We start from the raw sequence: 24,111 nt of genomic DNA on the forward strand, positions 1-24,111 counted from the left end.
ACCTCACCTTCTCAGCAACACCGGGAAAACTTCTGGCTTCTCTTATTTGAAAACTGTTACAATGTTTCCCCTTAATTTGCCTCTTAAAGCAGCCGCAGCAACAACAGTAAGTTGCACATCAAATGCCACTCTTACACAAGTAAAATAAAAATTAAACGCTTGCTTAGAAAAATGTTAGGTGTCCTATGCCAGTGTCTGAGATCCGCTCATGAAAGCGATGGACTCCCTAACATAACGGGTAATAAATACGCTCTGCAGACTGCAGGGCAGCATCGTGGTGCAGGGCGCACTGTTTCAGGTACCTGGGTGTTTCTTAAAGGGGTTCCATGGATTCCTGACTGTATCTGTTCCCTGTTTATTTGAGTGAATCGGGGTAAGGATTCATGCAACTGTTTTCTGTCCGCCCAAGAACGAGACATCTCGGGTCTGAGTTCTCCCTGGGGCTCCGGGCTGGCAGCGGCGGCTTCCCTCCCAGCCAGCCACCTGCACGGCTGGTTGAAATCATCAGGTTGGGTGCTACACAGGTGTAAAAAGAGGGGAAGGGACTTTACAGGTGACGGGGTTGGGAATGTCACGCAGGGATTTGGCTTGAGGAAGACGCAGGGTGCGTTTGCAGTATGAAGTACGCGCTGAGGGGCTCACCGCTGCCTTTGCAGTCAATTTTCACGCCGGTTAGTTTCAAACCGCTTTCCGCCGGCTCTCCTCTACCTACACGCTTCACCCCGCGGCACGCAATGGTGGCTTCATTCCTCAGAAAGAAATGAGAAAATCTAGGAACACCGAAAGGCTGATATTAACTAAAGGTTTAGAAATGCCCAGGTCAACACCTGCAGTGCCGCAGTTTCATGGGTGTAGGCAGCGCGTTAAAGATAAACAACCAGGAGAAAGCGAGATACATGAAAGCAAGTGCGAGAAGCAGCTACAAAGAGAGAAAACTTTCCTCCATACTTGCCGCAGACCTGCAGCCTGAGGCGACCATTTGCATGTCCAGGGCCTTGGAGGCTCTGCCTTGTCACCATATGCACCAAGGGGGCGATGCGGAGGCCCCTGGTGGGGAAGGGGCGAGTCCGGGGGAGAGGATGTGTCCGAGGTACCGAGGTCTGGACAGCAGGAAGGGAGAACTGGCTGTTGGGACACCTCAGAATCTAGGTGATACGAGATCAAAGGAGAAGTGGGATGGGCTGGGGGAGGAAAAGGAAATGAATGAGCGGGTGTGGGGTCTCAGAGAAAACATGAGGCCTCAGAGAAAAGTGAGAGAGGACGAGCCGCCGCACCCCCGCGGCCCGTCGCTCGCCCCCGCCTTCCTTTTGCGCAGAATCCGCCCGGTGCAGCAGCGCTGCCCCCACCCGGCGGCGCGGTGATCGATCGCGGCTGCGTCAGAATTCTCGCGGAGTATAAATAGGGGTGGCAGGACCGCGCAGAGCCGCACACAGCCATCCACCCTCCCTCCACCCTCCCTCCCCCGTTCTTCTTTCTCTGCAGGACCCCGTCTCTGCCGCCCGCAGAGGAGCGCCGGCCGCCGCGATGAGTTCCTTCAGCTACGAGCCGTACTACTCGACCTCCTACAAGCGGCGCTACGTGGAGACGCCCCGGGTGCACATCTCCAGCGTGCGCAGCGGCTACAGCACCGCGCGCTCCGCGTACTCCAGCTACTCGGCGCCCGTCTCCTCGCTGTCCGTGCGCCGCAGCTACTCGTCCAGCTCCGGCTCCTTGATGCCCAGTCTCGAGAACCTCGACCTGAGCCAGGTAGCCGCCATCAGCAACGACCTCAAGTCGATCCGCACGCAGGAGAAGGCGCAGCTGCAGGACCTCAACGACCGCTTCGCCAGCTTCATCGAGCGCGTGCACGAGCTGGAGCAGCAGAACAAGGTCCTGGAAGCCGAGCTGCTGGTGCTGCGGCAGAAGCACTCGGAGCCGTCGCGCTTCCGGGCGCTGTACGAGCAGGAGATCCGCGACCTGCGCCTGGCGGCGGAAGACGCCACCAACGAGAAGCAGGCGCTGCAGGGCGAGCGAGAGGGGCTGGAGGAGACGCTGCGCAGCCTGCAGGCGCGCTACGAGGAGGAGGTGCTGAACCGCGAGGACGCCGAGGGCCGGCTGATGGAGGCGCGCAAAGGTGCGGACGAGGCGGCCCTCGCCCGCGCCGAGCTCGAAAAGCGCATCGACAGCCTGATGGACGAAATCGCCTTTCTGAAGAAGGTGCACGAAGAGGAGATCGCCGAGCTGCAGGCGCAGATCCAGTACGCTCAGATCTCCGTGGAGATGGACGTGTCCTCCAAGCCCGACCTCTCCGCCGCGCTCAAGGACATCCGCGCCCAGTACGAGAAGCTGGCTGCCAAGAACATGCAGAACGCCGAGGAATGGTTCAAGAGCCGCTTCACCGTGCTGACCGAGAGCGCCGCCAAGAACACCGACGCGGTGCGCGCCGCCAAGGACGAGGTGTCCGAGAGCCGCCGCCTGCTCAAGGCCAAGACCCTGGAGATCGAAGCATGCCGGGGCATGAACGAAGCGCTGGAAAAGCAGCTGCAAGAGCTGGAGGATAAGCAGAACGCCGACATTAGTGCTATGCAGGTATGGCGCTGGGCAAAACACGGCGGGTGGGGTGAGGGCTGCACAATCGAGGGTGGGGACGGGGACGGGGAGGGGGAGGGCGCGCCCCAAAAGTGGAGACCGGAGATGAGGCCTCTGCATGCAGTATTAGGGGCATAGGACTTGGTTTCTTGGACTGTCTGGGAGGGGTGAGGCCCTTGCGGGGCGGGGGCGGGGGCGACACTGAGGTCTGGGAAGTTGTGCTTGGTGCAATGGAATCCAAGTTCCGCATTAAAGCTGCCCAGCCCTGCAGGATGTTGCGTGGGGTGGGAGAAGGAGTGGGGGTGGCCTCTGGGCGTTGCCTCTGACCTGCCTCTATTGTCTGCATTAGCCACAAGTTGCTCTGCATGGAGGATTGGACCATTTGACTCGACAAATACCTGTGACCAACCAGCATGCTTCCGATTAGTTTTACCCATCACTCCTTTACCTTAACTTAGCAGGTAGATAGGCATACTCAAAACTGTAATAGGAAATGATATTCACAATAAGACTTTTTTTTTTTTTTAAGGATCTTCATCTTCTAGGGAGGAGGAAAAATCATGTAGCCACATAGAAAATACTTTAGATAAAATAATTTTTTTTATCAACCTATTTCTTTCTCCTATACATAAATGTATTTCTTGAATGTGACCTGGATAAAGTTAAGCATTGAATGAGAGACAGAGTTTTAAAAAAAATCGGTTTAGTTCCTTGAAGGCATTTTATGAAGTTCATAGACTTAAAGAAAACAAAAAATGTTCTTTTCCATCAAATAATTTTTGATCATTTCTTAAAATTTGTTATTTTGCTGTCATCTCGTGTTTCATGAAGCTGATTTTTTATTTTTATTTATTTTTTGCAAGGAAGGAAAGGTTAAACAGAGAAGGCAGTTGATTTAGGGGAGATTTTTCTTAAGGTGTGCTCTTTGAGTCCAATTAAACGCAGGCCTTTGCAGCTGTACTACAAGTAAAATGATAGTGGTAGGGATGTATGCTTGGATTTCTTTTCTTTTTTGTCTTCCAACAGGACACAATCAACAAATTGGAAAATGAGTTGAGAACTACAAAGAGTGAAATGGCCCGATATTTAAAAGAATACCAGGACCTCCTCAATGTGAAGATGGCTTTGGACATTGAGATTGCAGCTTACAGGTAAACTCTGAGGCACAAAGGCCACAGCCATTCAGCCTCAGCAAGAAAATCAGATTTCATTTATGTTGAATCAGAAACCTTCAAGAACAGTCCTTGAGATAATTGTTTGCTTTCTGGCTTTTTTCCAAGAAGGTATTTAGACAAGTATATAAGAATTTATCCCTGTAAGAATGAGTCCTGTTTCCAGCTTCCCATTGTATTTTAAATCTAATAGGACTATTTTAAAAGTTTTTAAAAATGTGTGTTGTTGGTTTTGTTGTTTTGGTCTCTTTCACAACAACTTCAGTTATTAGGTTTTTAAATTTCCATCCCCGCTCCAGCTTGCATGTGCCTTTAAGGGTGTGGCATTAGGTGAAGGCGATGAGTGGTGGGCTCAGAGCAAGTAGCTCAGCACATTTTCTGTGTTCATGTTTGTTAACCCCATCCTGCCCCTGTCTCCCTAGGAAACTCTTGGAAGGTGAGGAGACCCGGCTCAGTTTCACCAGCGTGGGAAGCATGGCCAGCGGCTACTCCCAGAGTTCCCAGGTCTTTGGCCGATCTGCCTACGGTGGTTTACAGACCAGCTCCTACTTGATGTCCGCTCGCTCCTTCCCTTCTTACTACACCAGCCACGTCCAGGAGGAGCAGATCGAGGTGGAGGAGACCATCGAGGCAGCAAAAGCTGAGGAAGCTAAGGATGAGCCCCCCTCTGAAGGAGAAGCTGAAGAGGAGGAGAAGGAGAAGGAAGAGGCTGAGGAAGAGGAAGGAGAGGGAGAGGAAGAGGAAGAAGGTATGATTAAAATAAACAACCATACAACTTCAAGTGCAAACTGAGCGTGGGTATTTGTTAGGACATGAATAAGATAAATGAAGCCTTGCTTATTCCAAAGAAGTTCCATTCATATATGAGTTTAGGATGTTAAATGATACATTTATTCTTTAGTAAGCACCTGATTTCTCAAATTGGCTATCTTTCCAGACATACACAGCTCTGCTTAGCTTGGTAGTTTTTTTGAAAATAGCATTTAGAAATAACCTCCTCCTGGTCTTGTCATTCCTACTAAACATTTGAAAATATATTCATTGACCACAGCAGTTTGTGTCCTAAAGAACAAAACTAAATACTAAGCATAATAATAAAAGAAATACTGAGGTCCTGGAAAGCTTCCAGTACCTAGAAGTAATCTCACTGTATTTCAATATGTGTTCAGGGGCAAAGCATTCCTGGCAGGCACTGTCAGCTGCGTGTGTTTGGGAGAGTAGAGCGGAGAGGTTATTGGGAAGCATTCTGACGTGATTTCCCCCAATACCTAAGCAGATATATTTGGCCTGGACTTACCCTGGATTTGGAATTTGTACTTTCCTTAATGTTAAAGGTGCCAAGGAAGAATTTGAGGATGCAAAGGAGGAAGAAGGAGGTGAAGGTGAAGGAGAAGATGCCCAAGAAGCTGAGGATGAGAAGAAAGATGAAGGTGCTGGGGAGGAGCAAGCAACCAAGAAGAAAGATTGAGCCCCCTTTCCTTAACTATTTCAGGAATAATCCTCCCGAAACCAGGTCAACCCCATCACCAATCAAGCAGTTGAGTTCCCGATACTATATGAATTAAGAAGTCAATATATGTAACATTCTGAGGTGACTCAGGTTGGACATTAAATGTTGTGCTATGACTTTTCTCCTTATGCAGAGTATCTGTTTGCTTGCAGAGTGGCTTCCTGGCTTGCTGCCAGCCTGTGCATGGTCCACGCTTATGAGTTCAGGATCTATGGCAATGTGAATAATTGAGACGTTTACAATAAAAACACATGAATACATGAATTCACTAATGTTAATGTTAAACTTCATGGAAAAAATAGTCCTTTGAATCTTCGGTGGTTAGAAATGAAAGACCTCAAATCATGTGCAATAAACAGTAAATAAAGTTACACTGAATGACATTTTTTGCTGTGATTATTGACTTTAAACTATCTTACAGAAGGCATCAATGTACGTCATATACAAGTGGACTATTGACCTCCATTTTTTAAGTCAAAAATTTAACAATTACAATGTATTTTTCCCCTTTAATTGGTCATTCTGAGGGATACAGTTAGGCTGTGATCATTCATGAAATCTCTCCCCTCAAAATTTTTATTGATACTAAACTTGAACAATTGGGAGTGCCTGGGATTCTTTTTCTTTTATCAATAGCAAACTACTTTTGCCCCCATAAAGTGTACTATATAATGTTGTGAATGACTTTCTTGGAGGCAATTCTGAAGTTATGTGATAAGTATACTGTTTATGGTAAACAGGTAACTTAAACAATACTATATAATAAAAATGCAATTTAGAGAGAATTTGAGTCTTGCCTGTCCATCATTATAACCACATTAAAATATATAGTCTAAATATCATGGGAAAAAGTTGAAAAACCAAGTAAATGATAGAATCAAAAGGAGTAATTTTTTTTTTTATCAATGTATAAATTTGGACAGAGGATAAGAATATCAAAAGTTATTTTGATATTACCATTGCAAACATGTTGCCTGCAATCCTGAACTCATGATTCAGTGTGTTGCTAGCTTAATTCTGTTGCCTCAAGTAAATAGCATTTAATGCCACCCATTTTAAAACTTTAAAAAACTAAAGATGCAGAAAATGAAATTGTTATGAGTCACTATTTCAATGATAGCTCTAACTGGTTGGACACCACATCACATACACACCCCACTTGTCCTCCGTCCGCTGCAAAGTTATGAAAGCTCTTGCACTTGCACTTGATGTGGAATGTTGGTGAAATTATTGATTATCCGCTGTTCTGCTTCTGTTCTTACACAGTTGCTTTGTCAGCTAATTTTGTTGAATGTTTGTTCTTTAGACAACTTTTAAAAGCAATGAATTTAAACTGAAAGCAAAGTGGTCTCCTTTTAAAGTTATCTGATCCCTTCTCATTACCTACTTCTAGTTACATACATGTTGCCACATAAATAGGTAGAATATATTGCTTTATCTGCCATGATGCTATGTATGTGAACCTATGAAGATTCTCAGTACCTCGGCTTCTGTAAAAACTAGGAGTCACCTCAGAAACCAAGCTTTTCACATTTATGTTCATTAAACATGGGATGCTGCACATGGTAAATCTGAGAGATGCAAATTACGTGTAAAAAAGTAACTTTAGCCAAATGGAAACAGCTGGTCGGTTTAAGAATTACTTGAAGAATACTGTACCATACTCAATCCTGTGTGCCATAATAAAATACTGAAAAACCTAAACTAAATGGCTTTGAAGTTTTAAAAACATTTCCCCCTCCAATTTGGTTCCTTGGTTAGTGCCAGTCTCCCTTCTGCTCCCTCCTAAACTCCAGTTCTCTGCCACCGTTAATGCCACCAGTCCCAGTCATCCAATTCTGCAAACCAGAGCTGGCATGGCATCATACTCTCCACCTTCTCTCCTCCAGCTCCTTTAGTCTAGTCTATCAGAGCCCTATTGATTTTGCTGCCTACATGTCCCGAATCCATCTCCATTTCTCCATTTCCACTGGCACTACCCTCAGGGACCACCCATGGTCTATGCGTTGCCTCCTCAGTCAGCACACTAAGGTAATCTTTCTAAAAGAAAAAATTGACCATGCCATCTCCTCCAATAGGTTCCCATTTATTTTAATATAGAAACCAAACTCTTTAAGGTGATATTCAAGGCCTGCATAACCCTGACCCTGAACTACTTCTCTGACCTCCTCCTATGAGCATTCGTTCTTCTCAGCTCCGCCGCTCCTGCACCCTGGCCCTCTGTTCTCCCACCAGCCACAGGGTTATTGCTGATTTATCTGTCTGGAGCACTTGCCTTATCTTTCCTTCCCTCAACCTTGCCCATATGTAGGCTTAGCTGTCATTCTCCTGGGGAAACCTTTCCTGACTGGGCCAAATTCCTCTATTAAATATGTCTTCCAGATCATGTAGACTTTGTAGACTTTTACACACCTGCAATCAGCATCTATTTTTATGATCGCTTCGTAAGTGCCTGCATCCCCTGCTATGGTGTGGTCTTCAGAAGTATGGCCATCTGACCTGCTCACCATTTAGCCCCTAGCATCTAGCACAGTTCCTACCATAGGAGAGCACAATTAATATTGATTGAACTAAAAATTCTTAATAGATTAAAATGCCTTTGAGATGACTAGAAAGCCAAGAGTAGTCAATAATCAGTCCTAGTCTTGTCAACACCTTGTGGGGAGAGCAGAGAAGAAAGACTGAGGCGTCTGCTCTGGATTCTAGCATTGCTGGTAATGGAGCCCTGGCCAGTCCCATTCCCACCCCCACCACTCTGGCCTGGACCCCCACTCTGACCTTGACCGTCTTAGCTACATAAAGGGTTCAGCAGTTGATGTCTCAGATCCTTCCTAGAGTCATAATTCAAAATTCCTGAAAATCTTTTACAAGCTGAGGGTAAATGGCTGAATGGGAAACATGCATATCACTATTATGTTCACACTAAAATTCATCACATAAAGTGAATTATTAACTTAGTGTCAAGTTACATTTCCAGCGTTAAGTTGGTAAGGAACTAATCTGATGCATTTCCCCCCCCACATGGATATTCTAGTGCTGTCAGATAGTTGCTGTGTCCCAGGCACTGATCTAAGTGCATTGTATGTATTAACTGAATTCCTCTCACACAGCAATGCTATCAGTCCAGTATGATTACCTTCTCCATTTTACAGATGAGGAATTAAGGGTAGGTAGCTTGACCGAGGTCGACAGGTAGTTTGTGGCAGGGCTGACAGTTAAACCTCACATTCTGGCTTTAAAGTCCATGCCCTTAGCTGGTCCAGCCCGCTGTTGCCTTTCCAGTCCACCTTGGGAGGCACCCTCGTGGAATCAGAGCTTACTTTCACAGGCATGTGTTATCGCATTGGCTGGGGAGTTTTCACACAACTATTGGCATTTTTACAACACAGTCCTTGTACCATCCAAGGGGCGTAGTTACATTCACAGGGTTCCCTTGCAGTTACTTGGGGTGCTCCAGCACTTCTTTAATCCCTTTAATCATTTATGTCCATGTCTTCATCCCTCTGCTTAATTTTAAGCTGTTGGAAGGAAAGAGCCAGTTTTATAAACAGAGAGGAATTTAATGTTTACCTTCAAGGATTATCCCACCTCAGGATGTTGGTTCCCGTGGTTATTCTCCTATCTGGTCACAATTTTCTAGTTTTACTTACATTTAATTAGTTCTCAATTGTTTCTCCTTCTCCTTTTCCTCCTTCTGGTTGTACTTTATATCTTTCTTCTTCCTTCTCCTCCTCCTTCTTGCATGTCTTTTAGTCATAAACTATTTTAAATCATTTTGGGAAAGGGTAAAGGTTGACTTAAATAAATAAAAGGTCCTAGCTGGTTTGACTCAGCAGATAGAGCATCAGCCTGTGGACTGAAGAGTCCCAGGTTCAATTCCAGTCAAGGGCATATGCCCAGGTTGCTGGCTCCATCCCACGTAGGGGGCGAGCCAATCAAGGATTCTCTCTCATCATTGATGTTTCTATCCCTCTCTGCCTCTTCCTTCCTCTCTGAAATCAATAAAAATATATTTAAGAAAAAATATAAAGAAATAAATGAGTAGATAAATAAATGCCATTGTTTCCCTCCACAACACCCAACAAAGTGCCTTGTGTTTAAGGCAACTTTTAATAAAAAATATTTTTTATTGATTTTTAGAGAGAGCAGAAGGGAGAGGGAGAGAGAGAGGGAAAAAAATCAATGTGAGAGTAAAATATTGATCGGCGGCCTTTTGCATGTCCCCTACCGGGGATTGAGCCTAAAACCTGGGCATGTGCCCTGGCTGGGAATAGAACCAGCAACTTTTCCGTGCACAAGATGACACCCAGCCAATTGAGCCACACGGGCTAGGGCTGTTTAGGGCATCTTAATAAATGTTTCTAGGATGGTGAGATTTAATATTTGTGAGAACATTTCATAAACATAGACAGGATGGAGAAGTTCATCTTTCTCCTTTGGGGACAGAGTGTGAGGTGTCAGAATTGGCCCAGACATTATTCACCCAGGCATACCTCATTTTATTCTGCTTCACAGATATTTCATTTTTCACAAATTGGAGGTAACACTCTCTACCAGGAAACAGATTACAATAAAGTATTTTTAATTAAGGTATGCACATGTTTTAGACATAATGCTATTGCCCACTTAATAGACTATAGTCTAGTGCAGAGGTCGGCAAACTGCGGCTCGCGAGCCACATGCAGCTCTTTGACCCCTTGAGTGTGGCTCGTCCACAAAATACTGACTTCTACGCATGGGCCATGAAATTTCAGTCGCACTGTACATGTGCGCCCGCACGTGGTATTTTGTGGAAGAGACACACTCAAGGGGCCAAAGAGCTGCATGTGGCTCGTGAGCTGCAGTTTGCCGACCACTGGTCTAGTGTAAATATAACTTTTATACACTGGGAAACCAAAAATTTGTTTGTTTTGTTTTACTGAGGTGTTTTGGAATCCAATCCAAATGCTTCTGAGGGGTGCCTGATTTTGAAAGGGGCCCTCAGTGCAGCATTCAGGATGTTATCCTCTTGGCAAAGTGTCCAGCAGAATGGAGTGCAGTGAGTTACACAAACCAGGCAGCCAGGGCCGTCTTCAGTTTAAGGTCCTCTAGAAAATTCCTACTAAAGAGGCTTATACGAGAGCAACAGAGCCAAAAGATAAAGCATCATGAGAAGAAAGAAATTTTCAGCAGCCCCACAAAGTAACTATCGATAGCTTTTTAATTCCACTTCAACATAGATAGTTATTTGTATATGGAGGGGTTTTTTGTTGTTGTTAAATGAAACAACAATACTGTATTGAAAGAAACTAAAAAGGAAAAAATATCATATTTCCCCATTTCAACTACCATTACTTTTATTTATATATTTTCCTTTAGCTCTTACTTCTATTTATGTATATTTTGTCATAGCTCATCCATTCATTCCACACATATTAATCATACATTATCTGCCGAGCACTGTGTGTGTGTGTGTGTGTGTGTGTGTGTGTGTGTGTAAACAGGCAAAGGACAAATAAACAAGTCGGTAGGTTGGTGACATGAGATCTAAGCCAGATGTGCAATAACCTGGAGACAGAGTGTTCCAGGTAGAGGGAACAGAAAGTGCAAAAACTTGACTTGTTTGACACTCCTCACCTCAAATGCCTTAAGTCCATTAATGAATATTGAGAATATTTATTAGGTCCTGGCTAGTGTGGCTCAGTAATTAGAGCATCAGCCTTTGCACCAAAGCATCGTGGGTTCAATTCCTGGTCAAGGGCACATACCTGGGTTGCAGGTTTGATCTCTGGCCCTGGTCTGGATCCATGCAGGAGGCAATCAATCGATGTGTCTCTCTCACATTGATGTCTCTCTCTCTCTCTCTCTCTCTCTCTCTCTCTCTCTCTCTCTCTCTCCTTCCTTCTCCTCTCCCTCGCTTCCACTCTCTCTAAAGAAAACCAATGGAAAATATTCTCAGGTGAGGATTAATAACAGCAAAAAAGAGTATTTATTAGACAGTGTACGAAGTAGGGTTGGGAGAGGTAGGCAAAGCCAGATTATGCAGGGGCTTATAGATAAGAGAGTTTAGATTTTATTCCTTGTGCAATTAAAAACTTTTGAAGGGGTTAAGTGGAAGAAGTGTTAATGACCTGATTTCTGTTTTATAATGACCACTCTGGCTCTTGTGTAGAGAATAGACTTTAGAGAAGCAAGAATCAAATAGAGAGACTAACTAAAAGGCTGCTTTAGTCCTGGTAAGGGAAGGTGGTATGGTGATTTAGAAAAGGGCAGAAGCAGTAGAAATGGCATGATGTGGTGTGATTTAGGAAATTTTTGAGGTCTTGTTTGTTTGTTTGTTTGTTGGTTTTAGTAATCCTCACTGGAGGACATTTTTTCCATTTATTTTTAGAGAGAGTGGAAAGGGACGCGGGAGGGTTGAGAGAAAGGGAAACATTGATGTGAGAGAGACACGTGGATTTGTTGCCTCCCGCCTGTGCCCTGACTGGAGCTGGGGATTGAATCAGCAACCTAGCTATGTGCCCTTGACCAGGAATCCAACCCAAGACCCTTAGCACTAACCACTTAGAAACACTGGCCAGGGCTTTGAGGTAATTTTTTTACTAACAGAATAAATGCACGAATAGGGAAAGTTGTAAACAATATCTCATTTTTGATAACTACATAATATTTCACCAAATTAATATGTAGTATTTATTAGTCTTCTATTGTTACATAGACAATAGACAAAGCTTAGAGACTTAAAACAACCCAACCACTCATTGTTTCTTAGTTTCTGCAGATCAGGAATTTGGGAGATTTGGGAGCGGCTCAGTTGGAATGGTCTGGCTCTGGGTCTCTCATGAGGCTGCAGTTAGATGTTGGCTGAGATTACTGTACTGTTATCTGAAGACTTGACTCGGCCTCAGAATCTACTTCAAGGTGGCTCACCCACTCGGCTGCAGTTTCTTCTCCATGTGGGCCTTTCCACGGAGCTGCTTGAGGATTCTAACAACATGGCTGCTGGACTTCCCCAGAGCAAGGCCTCCAAAAAACCAAGGCAGAAGGTGCGATGTCATTTATGACCTAGCCTTGAAAGTCACACATTGTCATTACCACTGTATTCTCTGGGTCACAGAGATCAGCCTGGCTGACTCAGTGTGAGAGGAAGCTACAAAAGGACAACATACAAATGGTGAAGATCACTGGTCGTTACAATAAGATAGTGGGCATGTGATTCTTTTTTATTTTATTTTTTTATGAACAACAATTATCCATTCAAGAGATTCTGAAACAATTCCAGCTGCAAATGTTTTCCTTGTTGTTCTCATTGGTGTACTCATTCTTGTTTGCCTAGATACCCCAATTTAAGTTTTAAAATGTTCATGAAAATTCTAAGCAGTTTGGCAGTGAATATCTTCATCAATTATCACTTCATGTTTGTCCTTCTATGGAAGTATGCCTTTAGTAATTCCTCTGTTTAAAAGGTATTATGTGCATTGCAATAACTCCTGATATGAATCCCATATATTTTTCTATAAAGCTTGACAGTTTTACTTCATGGCCTTAGCTTTCCTGCATTAATTCATTTGAGATGAAATATGTATTGTTTTAGTTAAGTCGGATAAATATTGTGGCAGCTAATATATGACTTATGGTAAGTTGTGAGAGAAAAATAAAAGCGTTTATTATTTTGTGAGGTGGTCAGTACCATCTCAGTTGACACCTTGGATTTTTTAAATACCTTTGGTTCTGATATAGTACACACATGTTCTTAAATGGAACACTTCTCATAAACACAAGCTATGCTGATTACAAGTAGTCTTAAATATGAAGTGGCTTTTAAAAAAACCGGAGATGCTGTGCATGAGGATCAGGTTTCTTGTAGCTATTAACGACATTTTCATTTGTGCATTGAAGGCCATTAATCCCTTTGCTCTTCGCTAAATACCATTCTTTCAATCTATAACCACTCCACATCCTTATAATTTCACGTGGAGTACAGGCCATTTCCTGATGTGACCATTAAAATGAAAACCAGCAGGATGCTTTGATGCAGCAAAACTAATAGTCCCTTTTACTCTATGTCTAGCCCACTGTTAAAAACAGAAAATGTGTATGAAAAACTCTATGTGTGTTTTCACTAATCATCTCTGAGAGGAAGGAATGATCTGCTCAGTCTGATTTGTTGGTTGTTTCTAATCATTTATTTACAGGAGAAACATGACTTATTGCAAAGGTTAACACACACACACACACACACACACACACACAATATGTGGCAGAAAATTTCAGCTGTAAGTCACAAATCATTCACAGTTTCAGACGGAAATATTGGTGTCAGAGATGTGAAATAGAGGCCAGCTTTGAGGTGAGATTAAAAGCACCACCTTCCCCAGGCACTTATGGGAGGAAAAAGTGTCAGCGGAAGTGACCTGAGAGTGTGAACCACTGAAGGGACATTTCAGTGACTTAGCAGGAGAAATGATCCAGAGACCAAGTTTGTTTTGTTTGCCCTTTGTTCATGTGAACAGTTTCTGGCCCATCCTCCCAGTGCACCTGAACAGTGGGAATTAGAAAACAAGTGTGACTTCTGAAAATGCTTTAGGGTCACCCCCTCTCCCAACTCAGCAGTCTCCAGACACCAGGGACTGGAAGCTGATTTCAGCGTCTACAGCAGGGGTCCTCAAACTTTTTAAACAGGGGGCCAGTTCACTGTCCCTCAGACCGTTGGAGGGCCGGACTATAGTTTAAAAAAACAACTATGAACAAATTCCTATGCACACTGCACATATCTTATTTTGAAGTAAAACAACAAAACTTCAAAAAAAGGCTCTCCTAACTTCAAAAAAAAAGGCCCTACTAACTGCAAAATAAAAAAAATAAAAAAATAAAAAAAAAGACCTCCTAACTTCAAAAAAAAAAAAAAAATCCTAACTTGTTCTTACCTCGGCCCTCAGGCAGCAGCAGGCTCTGCACAGGCAAGCTCATGACTCATCTGATCACACCCGAGACTGAGAGGAGGAGTCGAGAGACAGAGAGAAGAAGGGGAGTCGGAGAGTGCGGTGCACATTCCACACATGCGCACTGCGGGCCGGGACCAGTCGGCTGCTAAGCAACAGGCAGCGGCGGCAAAAACACCCAGCAGGGCAGATAAATGTTTTCGGCAGGCCGCATGTGGCCCGAGGGCTGTAGTTTGAGGATCCCTGGTCTACAGTGTCCCGGCACTTTTCCTTGGTGTGTGTGTGTGTGTGGGGTGGGGGGTGGGGGGGAAGAGGGGCACATCCTTAAACAAATGGCCCTTCCTCAGGCAGGGCAATCAACTTGGGGCATATTCCGGGGTTGCTTAGACCCCTATCCTCAGCTTGGTATTCTGAGAGGGGGCGAGGCAGGCGTCTGGCTGATCAAGTCCCAGAAGCCAGGAGCCTTGCAGCCTATACCTTTCCCTGCCCACTTAGAAAACAACGCTTCGCTCAAACTCAGGGATAATGGAAGCAACATGAGTGGAAAAGCTTCTCCTTTCACCCACCAGCAGAACACATCCTGAGGGGATGAAGGTCTATTTGTAGATGAAGGCATCTTTCTTGTCTTCTTAGAGCCGATGCCTGGGCCTGCGTTTCCGCATTTCCGCCTTCCGGACTCAGGACAGGCCACGCTGCCCCTCTGTGGAGAGTGAGTCTAAAAGGAACTGAGCGCATTTGATGGTGTTTTAGGATTACACCAGAAAGACGTATAGTTCTAATGTCTTTCTTATAATTGAAACAACAAGCCTCGCAAACCTTTGAGAATCTAATGCGCTAACTGAGATGAAAATCTTTAAAAAAATCGAAGATGCTCTGGAGCAGGGGTGGGCAACCTTTTTGTGAGTGCGTGCCAAAACTAGCAAAATCTCTGACTCAAAATCCTTCTGCGTGCCAACCCTAATTTTTTGAAAACATGTTATGCCTACTTGATATCTCTTAAGGTGTACGTATGTGAAGAACCTTGAAGAAATAATAAAATTCATTCGAGCGACAAAAACACGGCATATGATGACGAAAAATACATTTATTTTTTAATGTATACATGTACACTGATAGTCCGACAGAAAACTTTATGACTCTGTTTGATATCATCAGTGGGACTTTTGGTGCTGCATCACTGATGACAGAGATTTTACATCAGGTTTAAATTTCATAACCTTCAGAGATATGTAGGAGCTACTACTTTCATCCGTCAGGCTACTCCTATTACGAGACAACAAAATTCATCACTGAGAACAAAGGTTCACAATTGTAAGTGGAAGATTATAAGAGAGGGTTTCGCATGTCAGCAAAAGTTACTGGCGTGCTATGTTTGGCACGCGTGCCAGGGGTTGCCCACCCCTGCTCTAGAGGGCTGCTGTCACTTTTTTTTTTTTTCCCCCTACAGTAGCGACTCCACTGTTAGCCGCCCCTTGGGCTTCTGCACATTCTGTTTTGCCTGGGCGCCACCCCAACCTCCCGTCGCAGCTGGTCAGAGCTGTTTTCCCATCTAACCAGGGGAGACAGAAAGCGTGAGGGTGGCTGGGTGGGGAGGACTAAAAAGCTGCTTCTATCAGCGCAGTAAGTGGGAGGGGCCCGAGCGTGCTTTCTGGGAGAGAAAACCCTCTTGGGCACGGCCCTTGCACCCCCTTTCCCAAGCGATCCTTGCAAAATACAGATGCAGCAGCTGCAAATCCGTGGCTATTAAGACCCCTAGCTCCGCAAAGGGTCAAGTTCCAAGACTTAAAACACTTGAGGCAGATGGGATGACAGCATCTTCACTCCGAAGCCCAGTCGTTCGAAGGGGGAGCTTGGTTCTCAACCTTTTGGCCCTTGAAACACAGTTCCTCATGTTGTGACCCAACCATAAAATTATTTTCGTTGCTACTTCATAACTGTAATGTTGCTACTGTTATGAATTATAAATATCTGATATGCAGCATGGTCTTAGGCGACCCCTGTCAAAGGGTCGTTAGACTGCCAAAGAGGTCGCGACCCACAGGTTGAGAACCGCTGGCAGAACGAAAGGGGGAGGTGCCCAGAATCCTCATTTTGGTGTATCTCTCTCCAAGTCTCGGGGCCCCCAGACGCCGCACCTCTCCGTCCTCACTGTACCGGGCAGGCTCGACTGGGCGCACCCCCAGAAGCGCAGCACGGCTTGGGGTTCCTGTCCTCGTGGCGGAAAGGTGGGGCGCGCCGGGGTGGGGCAGTCCTCTCTGGGAAACTTCGGTCCCGGTGTTTTCTGCAAGCCCAGGGGCGGCTCAGCCAGGGCCAGGGTGGCGCCCGGAGGCCAGGCTGGGAAAGGGCAGGGCACCCGCAGTCGGGCTGAGCAGTGCCCCTCCCTACTGAGGCCAGGCCCGGAGATCAAGCAGCTCTGGATCCATTTTAAAGCGAAGAAGCCGGACGCTGAGGTTGTGGCGCTGCTCTGGTGGGGGTGGTCGCTGGAGAGAAGGGATAGGGAGAGGCAGCCAGCAGCAGGCAGGCCCGCACTGGCCTCATGTTGATTCCTTAGCCAAGGGCCCTGGACCAGATCTGTTTGTCAGGAGTGTGCAATTTCATGTTAATTGGTCGGGAAAGATTTCTCTGTTAAGGTCACATTTGGGCAGAGTCTTGAAACAAGTGAGGGAGGGAACCACATAGACAATGGGTAACTGTCAGTCCTGGGGCCTGAGGCAGGAGCACACTTTGTAGGCTGGAATAAGAATAGAGGCTGGTGTGGCCAGAACCAAAAGGACCCGGAGGGAAGTGAAGGTCGGAGAGGTGGTGGGTAGGTGAAGACAGAGTCTGTGGTCCATAGGTTCCCAGAGCAGTGACACATGTGCCTTGGGTTGTAAGGAACAGCTCTGGCCGTTTTGTTGAAAATAATTGAAGGTGGCAAGTGTGGCGCTTATTGACATAAAATATGTGGGTAGTGACGGTGACTTGTTCTTGGGTGATTATGTTGGCGGGTGGTGGGGTGGGTAGAATAGAGCTGGGTGGGTTTTGTCATGATATACTTGAGGCTGCAGTCAGACTACGTGGGCTGGAAGTGCAATGCTTGAGATACAAATCTTGCTAGTGTCTTAAAGTTCTTTCTCCCCTTCAATACTCTAAGGTCAGTGGTTCTCAACCTTCCTAATGCTACGACCCTTTCATACAGTTCCTCATGTTGTGGTGACACTCAATTTCATTGTTACAAATTGAACATAATTAAAGCATAGTGATTAATCACAAAAACAATATGTAATTATATATGTGTTTTCCGATGGTCTTAGGCGACCCCTGTGAAAGGGTCATTTAACCCCCAAAGGGGTCGCGACCCACAGGTTGAGAACTGCTGTAAGCCTTTATAAGATCTCCATGGGCCCTGGCCAGCTTGGCTGAGTGGTTAGAGCATTGGCCAGCAGATTGAAGGGTCTTGGGTTCAATTCCAGTCAAGGGCATGTACTTCAGTTGCAGGCTCCATCCCCGGCCAGGCAAGCAGTTGATGTTTCCCACTCTCTCTCTTTCTCTAAAAATCAATGGAAAAAATATCCTCGGCTGAGGATTAAAAAAAAAATATCTCTGTGAGTGCAAAATATAGGGTGACAGAATTCCAAAGCTAAGATAATCTTTATTTTACATACAAGGAAACTGAGATTTAGAGGGGTAAAGACCTTGCCAAACATGAAGTAGTTGATTGTTGCAGAGCTGGATCTAAATTCTAAGATTCCAGGTATTTTACCTACACTATACAAATAATGCTGTTATTTCTGTTCTATTTCAATGGCCCAGATTTTGGTAGACTGTGCAGGTTAGTGAATATTAGTCATGTTCAGTTACAGCAACAGTGGTATCAGATCAGTATCATTCACATGGAATTCCTCGCCCTCTCTCCTTTTCGTCCTCTTTTTCTGGGATTTTTAGTTGTATTACTGAAGATTCATTAGCTAATACATAAAATAGTTCTATCAGGGACCCCCTATTGCTTTGGAAGAAAGTGTATACATCAGGCAATCTCTAAACATTGTGAACCTCATCTGTCTTCTTTTGCTCTTCAGATCAACAATAAATTATTTATGTAAAAAAAAAATGCGCAGTTTGACGCTCTGCCAGTGTGACCTATGAACCAGGAGGTCATGGTTCAATTCTGGTTGGGGCACATGCCAGGGTTGTGGGCTCCATCCCCAGTAGGGGGTGTGCAGGAGGCAGCTGATCAATGATTCTCTCTCATCATTGGTGTTTCTATCTCTCCCTCTCCTACTTGCTCTCTGAAATCAATAAAAAATATAAATAAAAATTAAAAATTGCGCAGTTTGAGAAGTCACTTGACATTTTCTTCCTCTTAACATACTTGCCTTTCAAGTAAGCAAACTGAATTTAACTGCCCGGTTTGCAATTTCAGTGAACTAATTGAGTAAATCAGGCTTTCTAGCTCAAGAATTCACATTGTGCTCTGTCCCCTAGAAAAGGGGAGGCTGGCATTCCAGCATGGAGAGCAATCTGAAGATGGCTTTCATCTTTGTAGGATGAGCTGTCACTCCAGCAACATGGAGTCTGAAGCTCTGTCTGTTGTAGCAGTTCCCTTCTCCCAAGACAGGCATGTAGGACATGGATTTGAAGCACGAGGCTAAAGGACCATGAAATAAAATCAGCTGTTTTCATCTAGAGCAGCACTTTTCAACTGGTGTGCTGCAAGAATTTTTAAAACAGGCAATACCTGACTATTCACTCAAGGGCACTGATCTCTTTTCCCGTAGATTGTCAAGTAAAAAATGACAACAGTCGACACAACAATAGCTGTCCAATGTGAATGCTCTGTCTTGAACCATAAATATATAGGTCATATAATAGAGTTGCATCTTATTGGTCATGTTGTATAATAAGATTGCATCTGATTGGTTAATTCTTGGTACCAGAAGTCCTTATACAGAAGTGTAGCCACCTGATTTTTTAAAAAGTCATTTTGGAGCAAAAAGGATAGGTAATTACTACTATTATGATGTTTTTGTAAATCAATCAAAATTATACCTATTTTTTGCCAGATTGACAAAAAAATTTTTTTTTTGGTGTGCTGCCGAATATTATTAATTAGTTTTTGTGTGCCATGACATTAAAAATGTTGAAAATTGCTGTTCTAGATCAATCAGATTCTTGATCATTACCCCTGAAGAATAAAAGAAGATCTTTCCAGCCAGGAATTACTTGATTGTGAAGCATCAGAGTAAGAAAATTGCTTTGAAAGCCTGCATAATCCAGTGGAGACATCATCTCCATGGCGCATTCCACTGTCACAGCCAGCATATTCACTTCTCATCTATGTGATCAAGCTTGTTTTCTCCTCCGTCCCCATCCTACTATCCATATGGGGACAAATTCCCCATCTGTTCATTCCCTTCATTCTTCACAGTTGAGTTTGTAATTTCAATGATGATAACAGTTTGACAGTGTTTCACCTTTTCTCACAATGCTGGGAACTAGGATATCATGCATCCCACATATTTTACAAGTAAAATAAGAGCACAGTTTATGATAATTGGTTTTCCTCAATTGAGATGTCATCTCCCTCTTAATGTCTCAAGGCCAATTTCCAATGGCCAAGCTAATATCCTATTTTAGATTCTAGGCACCCAAATCTCATTCCTTGATTATTACAGTAGTTTCCTAATTGGTCCTTTTGTCCTAAATTCCTCCTGTCTAGTCTATACTCAACATAGTAGCAAGAGTGATTTTTTTCTGAATATATCTGCATTGCTCTTTTACTCTCCAAAGCTTTACATTTACTGTGGCTTACAAGGGCCTCCTTGATCGGATTCTACCTCTTTCTGACCCCAGCCTCCTCTAGCCCCTTCTGTCGCCACCACCCTGGCCTTGTTATTCCATGAACATGTCAAACACGAGTTTGTTTTAGAGCCTTTACATTTGCTGTTCTTTCCACCTGGAATGGTTCTCTCATATATATCTGCATATCTCTCATAGATATTTGAAGGCTTCCTTCTTTAGTTCTGGAATGATTCCTGCCTCATCTGATCCTCCTTTGGTCTCTTGGACTGTTTTCTGTTTTGAATTTTTTTCTCAAGCTTATTTTGCCTACGTCATGACCTTTGCTGCTGATATTTATTTTGCCCAACGCCAATTTTTAAACGAAAACAACCACACCACAGGTTGCTTACACTGACTCAGATTTAAGTGGGAAGAATCAAATATTAGTTCATTCTGTTCTAGAGCTGCCCTGTCTCCTGCATGAACTGGATGCTCAACAAGCATCTGTTGATTATGATTTGGTGGCCTGGTCTTTAAGAAAGGACAAAGTGTACCACTACTACTGAAGATTATTATTGTCAACTCATTACATTTATTTTCATAGTCTAAATTGTTTGGGGCTGTAGTATTATAGTTTTGAAGCTATTGAATCAACTGGAGTAGTTGGTTTATGGTACCCATAGACAGGGGGAGATGTTTGCAGAAAGATGGTGCAAATGAAAAATGCCGAGTGTCCATGTTATACATAGTCATGGGGATGAATTTGAAATAAAGTGGGAAGCATTTATAATATACTAGAGGCCTGGTGCATGAAATTTGAGCGGGGGGGAGGGGGCGTCCCTTAGCCCAGCCTGCACCCTCTCGCAATCTGGGACCCCTCAGGTAGGGTCCCTAGGCCTGGCCAGCAATCAGGGCCTTATCAGGGTTTTCCTTCCCCCGGCTGCTGGCAGCTGGCTCTGCCCCACTGCTGCCACTGCTTGCCATCTGTGTGGTGCCATCCCCTCTCCCCCACCACCAGTCACCTTCCTCTGTGGGCAACAGGCATGGGGTGTGATCATTTGGCTGGCCTAGGCCTACCTCTGCAGGGCGATAGCTGGCCACCCAGCACACCTGCCACAGTGTTGCTGGCCAGTGGCTTGGGCCTCCCTCTGTGGGGTGATCGTGGGGCAATGGAGCCCCCCCCCCCACTGCCCCTGACCAATCGAATCACACCTGCCTTGGCTGGCCTGGTGCCAGTGTGTGTCATAGCGTGGTTGTCTGGATGGTTGTTCTGCTGTTCGGTCGTCCGGTTGATTTGTATATTACGCTTTTATTATTATTGATGGGTTACTAAATGATATTTTCAGAATGGTCCCAGCCAAATTTGTGCATGTAAAAAATTGGAGATATGCTGAAGTATAATTATTATCTAAGATAGTGAGGATATTGGTGAATATTCTACAATGCCAATATTCAACAATGAATCTTTGTTACACTTAGAATTTTAAAATTAAAATATATTTTCTCTTTAAAAAGTCCTACCAATGCATGACTTTCCTCTCATGCAGATAAATCATTTCTCTGAACTTATATTTCTGCAAATTGAAAAAGAAATCACAATATCTCTTCTACATATTGTGAGGCTTAAGCAGGATGATGTATCTGAAGCTACCTTCTAAACTGTAAAGACATGAGTTTTAGGCGTTTTAATTATCGTCATTGCCACGGAAACAGGTGCTGCCATTGCTGCAGAGATGCACATGAACAGATATCTGTGGTATGGCTCTTCCTCGTCATATCTTCTGGCTTCCTGGCTTTTGGGGCAGAAGACTCAGTCATACCTCACTGGCCTCTTGCGCATTTCCTTTCGGCTTCTCAGCTCTTCCTTAACTTTGTCATACAATTTTCCGTCATTAAATCCCACTCTGTTTGAAACCCCCAGAATGTTTTGTGGTTTTCTTTCTCCTGACTGGCTCCAGATTTAGTAACTTAGCTAAAAAGTTTGGAACTGAGATTCACACCAGGGTCTGATCAGACCCAAAACTGTGTTCTTAAAAGATATATTGTGCTTCCTAGGTTGTTGTGGTTGTCTGCCAAGATTTGGTGGAAGAACCAAGTAAATAATGTGAAACCAAGGGTCTTTCTGACCATTGTCATGCAAAAGGATGGAAATGGAAAGAAGTGTCAAGTTTTCAGAGAATGTTAATGTGGGTAAGGCACAAGCCTTTAACATTATTAATTACTAGAGGCCTGACTTGCATGAAATTTGTGCAAGAGTTGCCCCCCCCCCCCCCCCCCCCCCCCCCCCCCGCCCCAAACTGGCACTGGCTTCCCTCCTAGTCCTGGCTTCTTCCTGAAGGAGGCCCAGTCTAATTAGCATATTAGGCCTTTATTATTATACATTCTCATTCTTTGACAAGTCTTTCTTCTCTCTTCAGTAAGAGTTCACTTCTTTCCACCAAATTCAAGGAGGAGGTAGATACTTTGAAAGATCTCTTTCACTTTTTCTTTTTTGGCATTACTTTTTCCATCCTTTAATGAGAATTTTGAAATACATGTGTCTTTCCGGGAATGAAAAGCACATTTCTCACAACGAATGTAAGGCAAAGCAGTTTTCTAATTGTCAATAAGAAAGCAACAAACTTTATGAACGTTGGTGGCTATTTCATGGGTGGCTGATGAAGAATGGTGCTGGATATCTGCTTTCCAGATGATCCTATTCTATTTATAATGCTCATTGTAAATGTCAAAGGAATGAACTCAATGGGGTAGACATGTTCACAGGCACATGGTCATTATTACCATAAGCTGGACGACAATGCCCAGCAAAGGCAATTGCATCTCAAACTATCATAGTAGCAGATTACAGTGGTGTGTTGTGGAAGCGACATATCCCAATTTCTCCAAAGTTCTAACATATTGTGTTCAAGGCATGCTTTATTAGAACTGTCCAAATCTGTCTAATTGCTGATGCTTAGAAATAATTTAATCTTAATCATCTAACTCAATTAAAATAACTTAATCACTTTAAATCAATTGAAATACTTTGGTTGTTAGAATTGCTGGGGTGCAAATTGTTGGTAAAAGATGATAGGCAGATACATGTTGCTGTACCCAAGAGAACCAGTTATGTATTATAGGTGACTAACTAATAGAAGAAACATTCATTATTTGATCATTGCTTTCTTAAGAGTCTGAGAAATGGAAAAATGAAGACATGGAGTATCTCAAGCACTGTTAGAATCTTAATACTATATTCTATTCAGTGAAGAAAATTCCAGAAAATACAGATACAGTCAGGCTCAGGATAATGGCAACTAGACTGTAGCTCAGAGAACTGATGTTGAACATGAAGTTTTTTCCAGTTATAAAGCAGTGAGTTTTAAGTTAACATTATCAGAAGTTAATTCTTATATAAACTAAAAAATTAATAATGGAGACTGCTTAGCTCAGACCAAGCCCAACAGATAAGATTCATTCCAGAGGTGAACAAATACAGAATACATATTTGCTAGCCTGTATAATAAAAGCCTAATATGCTAAATTTCCGGTCGTCCTTTCAACCAATCGAAGTGTAATATGCTAATGATGTGCTAAGGCCGTTCAACTGCTCGCTATGATGTGCACTGACCACCAGGGGGCAGACACCCCAACCGGTAGGTTAGCCTGCTGCTGGGGTCTGGCCTATTGGGACTGAGTGAGGCAGGCTGGACACACACTGGAGCCTTCCCGCGGCCCCTCCCCCTGGCGGGCTGGCTGGACCCCACCGTGCATGAACTTGTGCACTGGGCCTCTAGTATTTTCTCTAAAGTATGTAGTAGAAAAGGTGTGGGTCTGACAAGAGGAAGGCCCGAGTTCTAATCTTTATGTCCAAACTTCTGCAAAAAATGGCAGAAATAATTCCTGCACATAGTGAAAGTAATTCCTGCACATAGTGAAAGTAATTCCTGCACATATGCTTCTTAGGAAGATACAATGATTTATTACAGGCCAAGTGCCTGGTCTGCAGCAAACTGAACAGCTGTTATTATTGTGATGAGCTATTTGGGCTTAAGGATTCACTTCTCTGAAGGTCCATTCTGGGGAAGAGGGAATATAGATTTATGTGACCCCTCAGAACTTGCACAATGGGTAAGAGTTATAGGGGGTCAGATTTTGGACAGTAGAAAGTAGGCTTTGCAAATAGTAAAAGCTGTTTGGT

General features: G+C 44.1%; 1 protein-coding gene across 1 annotated transcript; it reads left to right on the top strand.

Annotated features, from left to right (window-relative positions):
• The first annotated feature begins 792 nt into the window (after positions 1 to 792).
• On the top strand, positions 793 to 5,378 carry NEFL (neurofilament light chain). The gene is made up of 4 exons (XM_081090992.1): positions 793 to 2,568; positions 3,595 to 3,719; positions 4,163 to 4,488; positions 5,075 to 5,378. The coding sequence occupies exons 1-4, from the start codon at positions 1,525 to 1,527 to the stop codon at positions 5,206 to 5,208; spliced, it is 1,629 nt and encodes a 542-aa protein (XP_080947118.1). The 5' UTR covers positions 793 to 1,524; the 3' UTR covers positions 5,209 to 5,378.
• Positions 5,379 to 24,111: the final 18,733 nt, after the last annotated feature.

The sequence above is a fragment of the Myotis nattereri genome, assembly GCF_964212035.1.
Source record: "Myotis nattereri genome assembly, chromosome: 5".
NCBI lineage: Eukaryota > Metazoa > Chordata > Mammalia > Chiroptera > Vespertilionidae > Myotis > Myotis nattereri.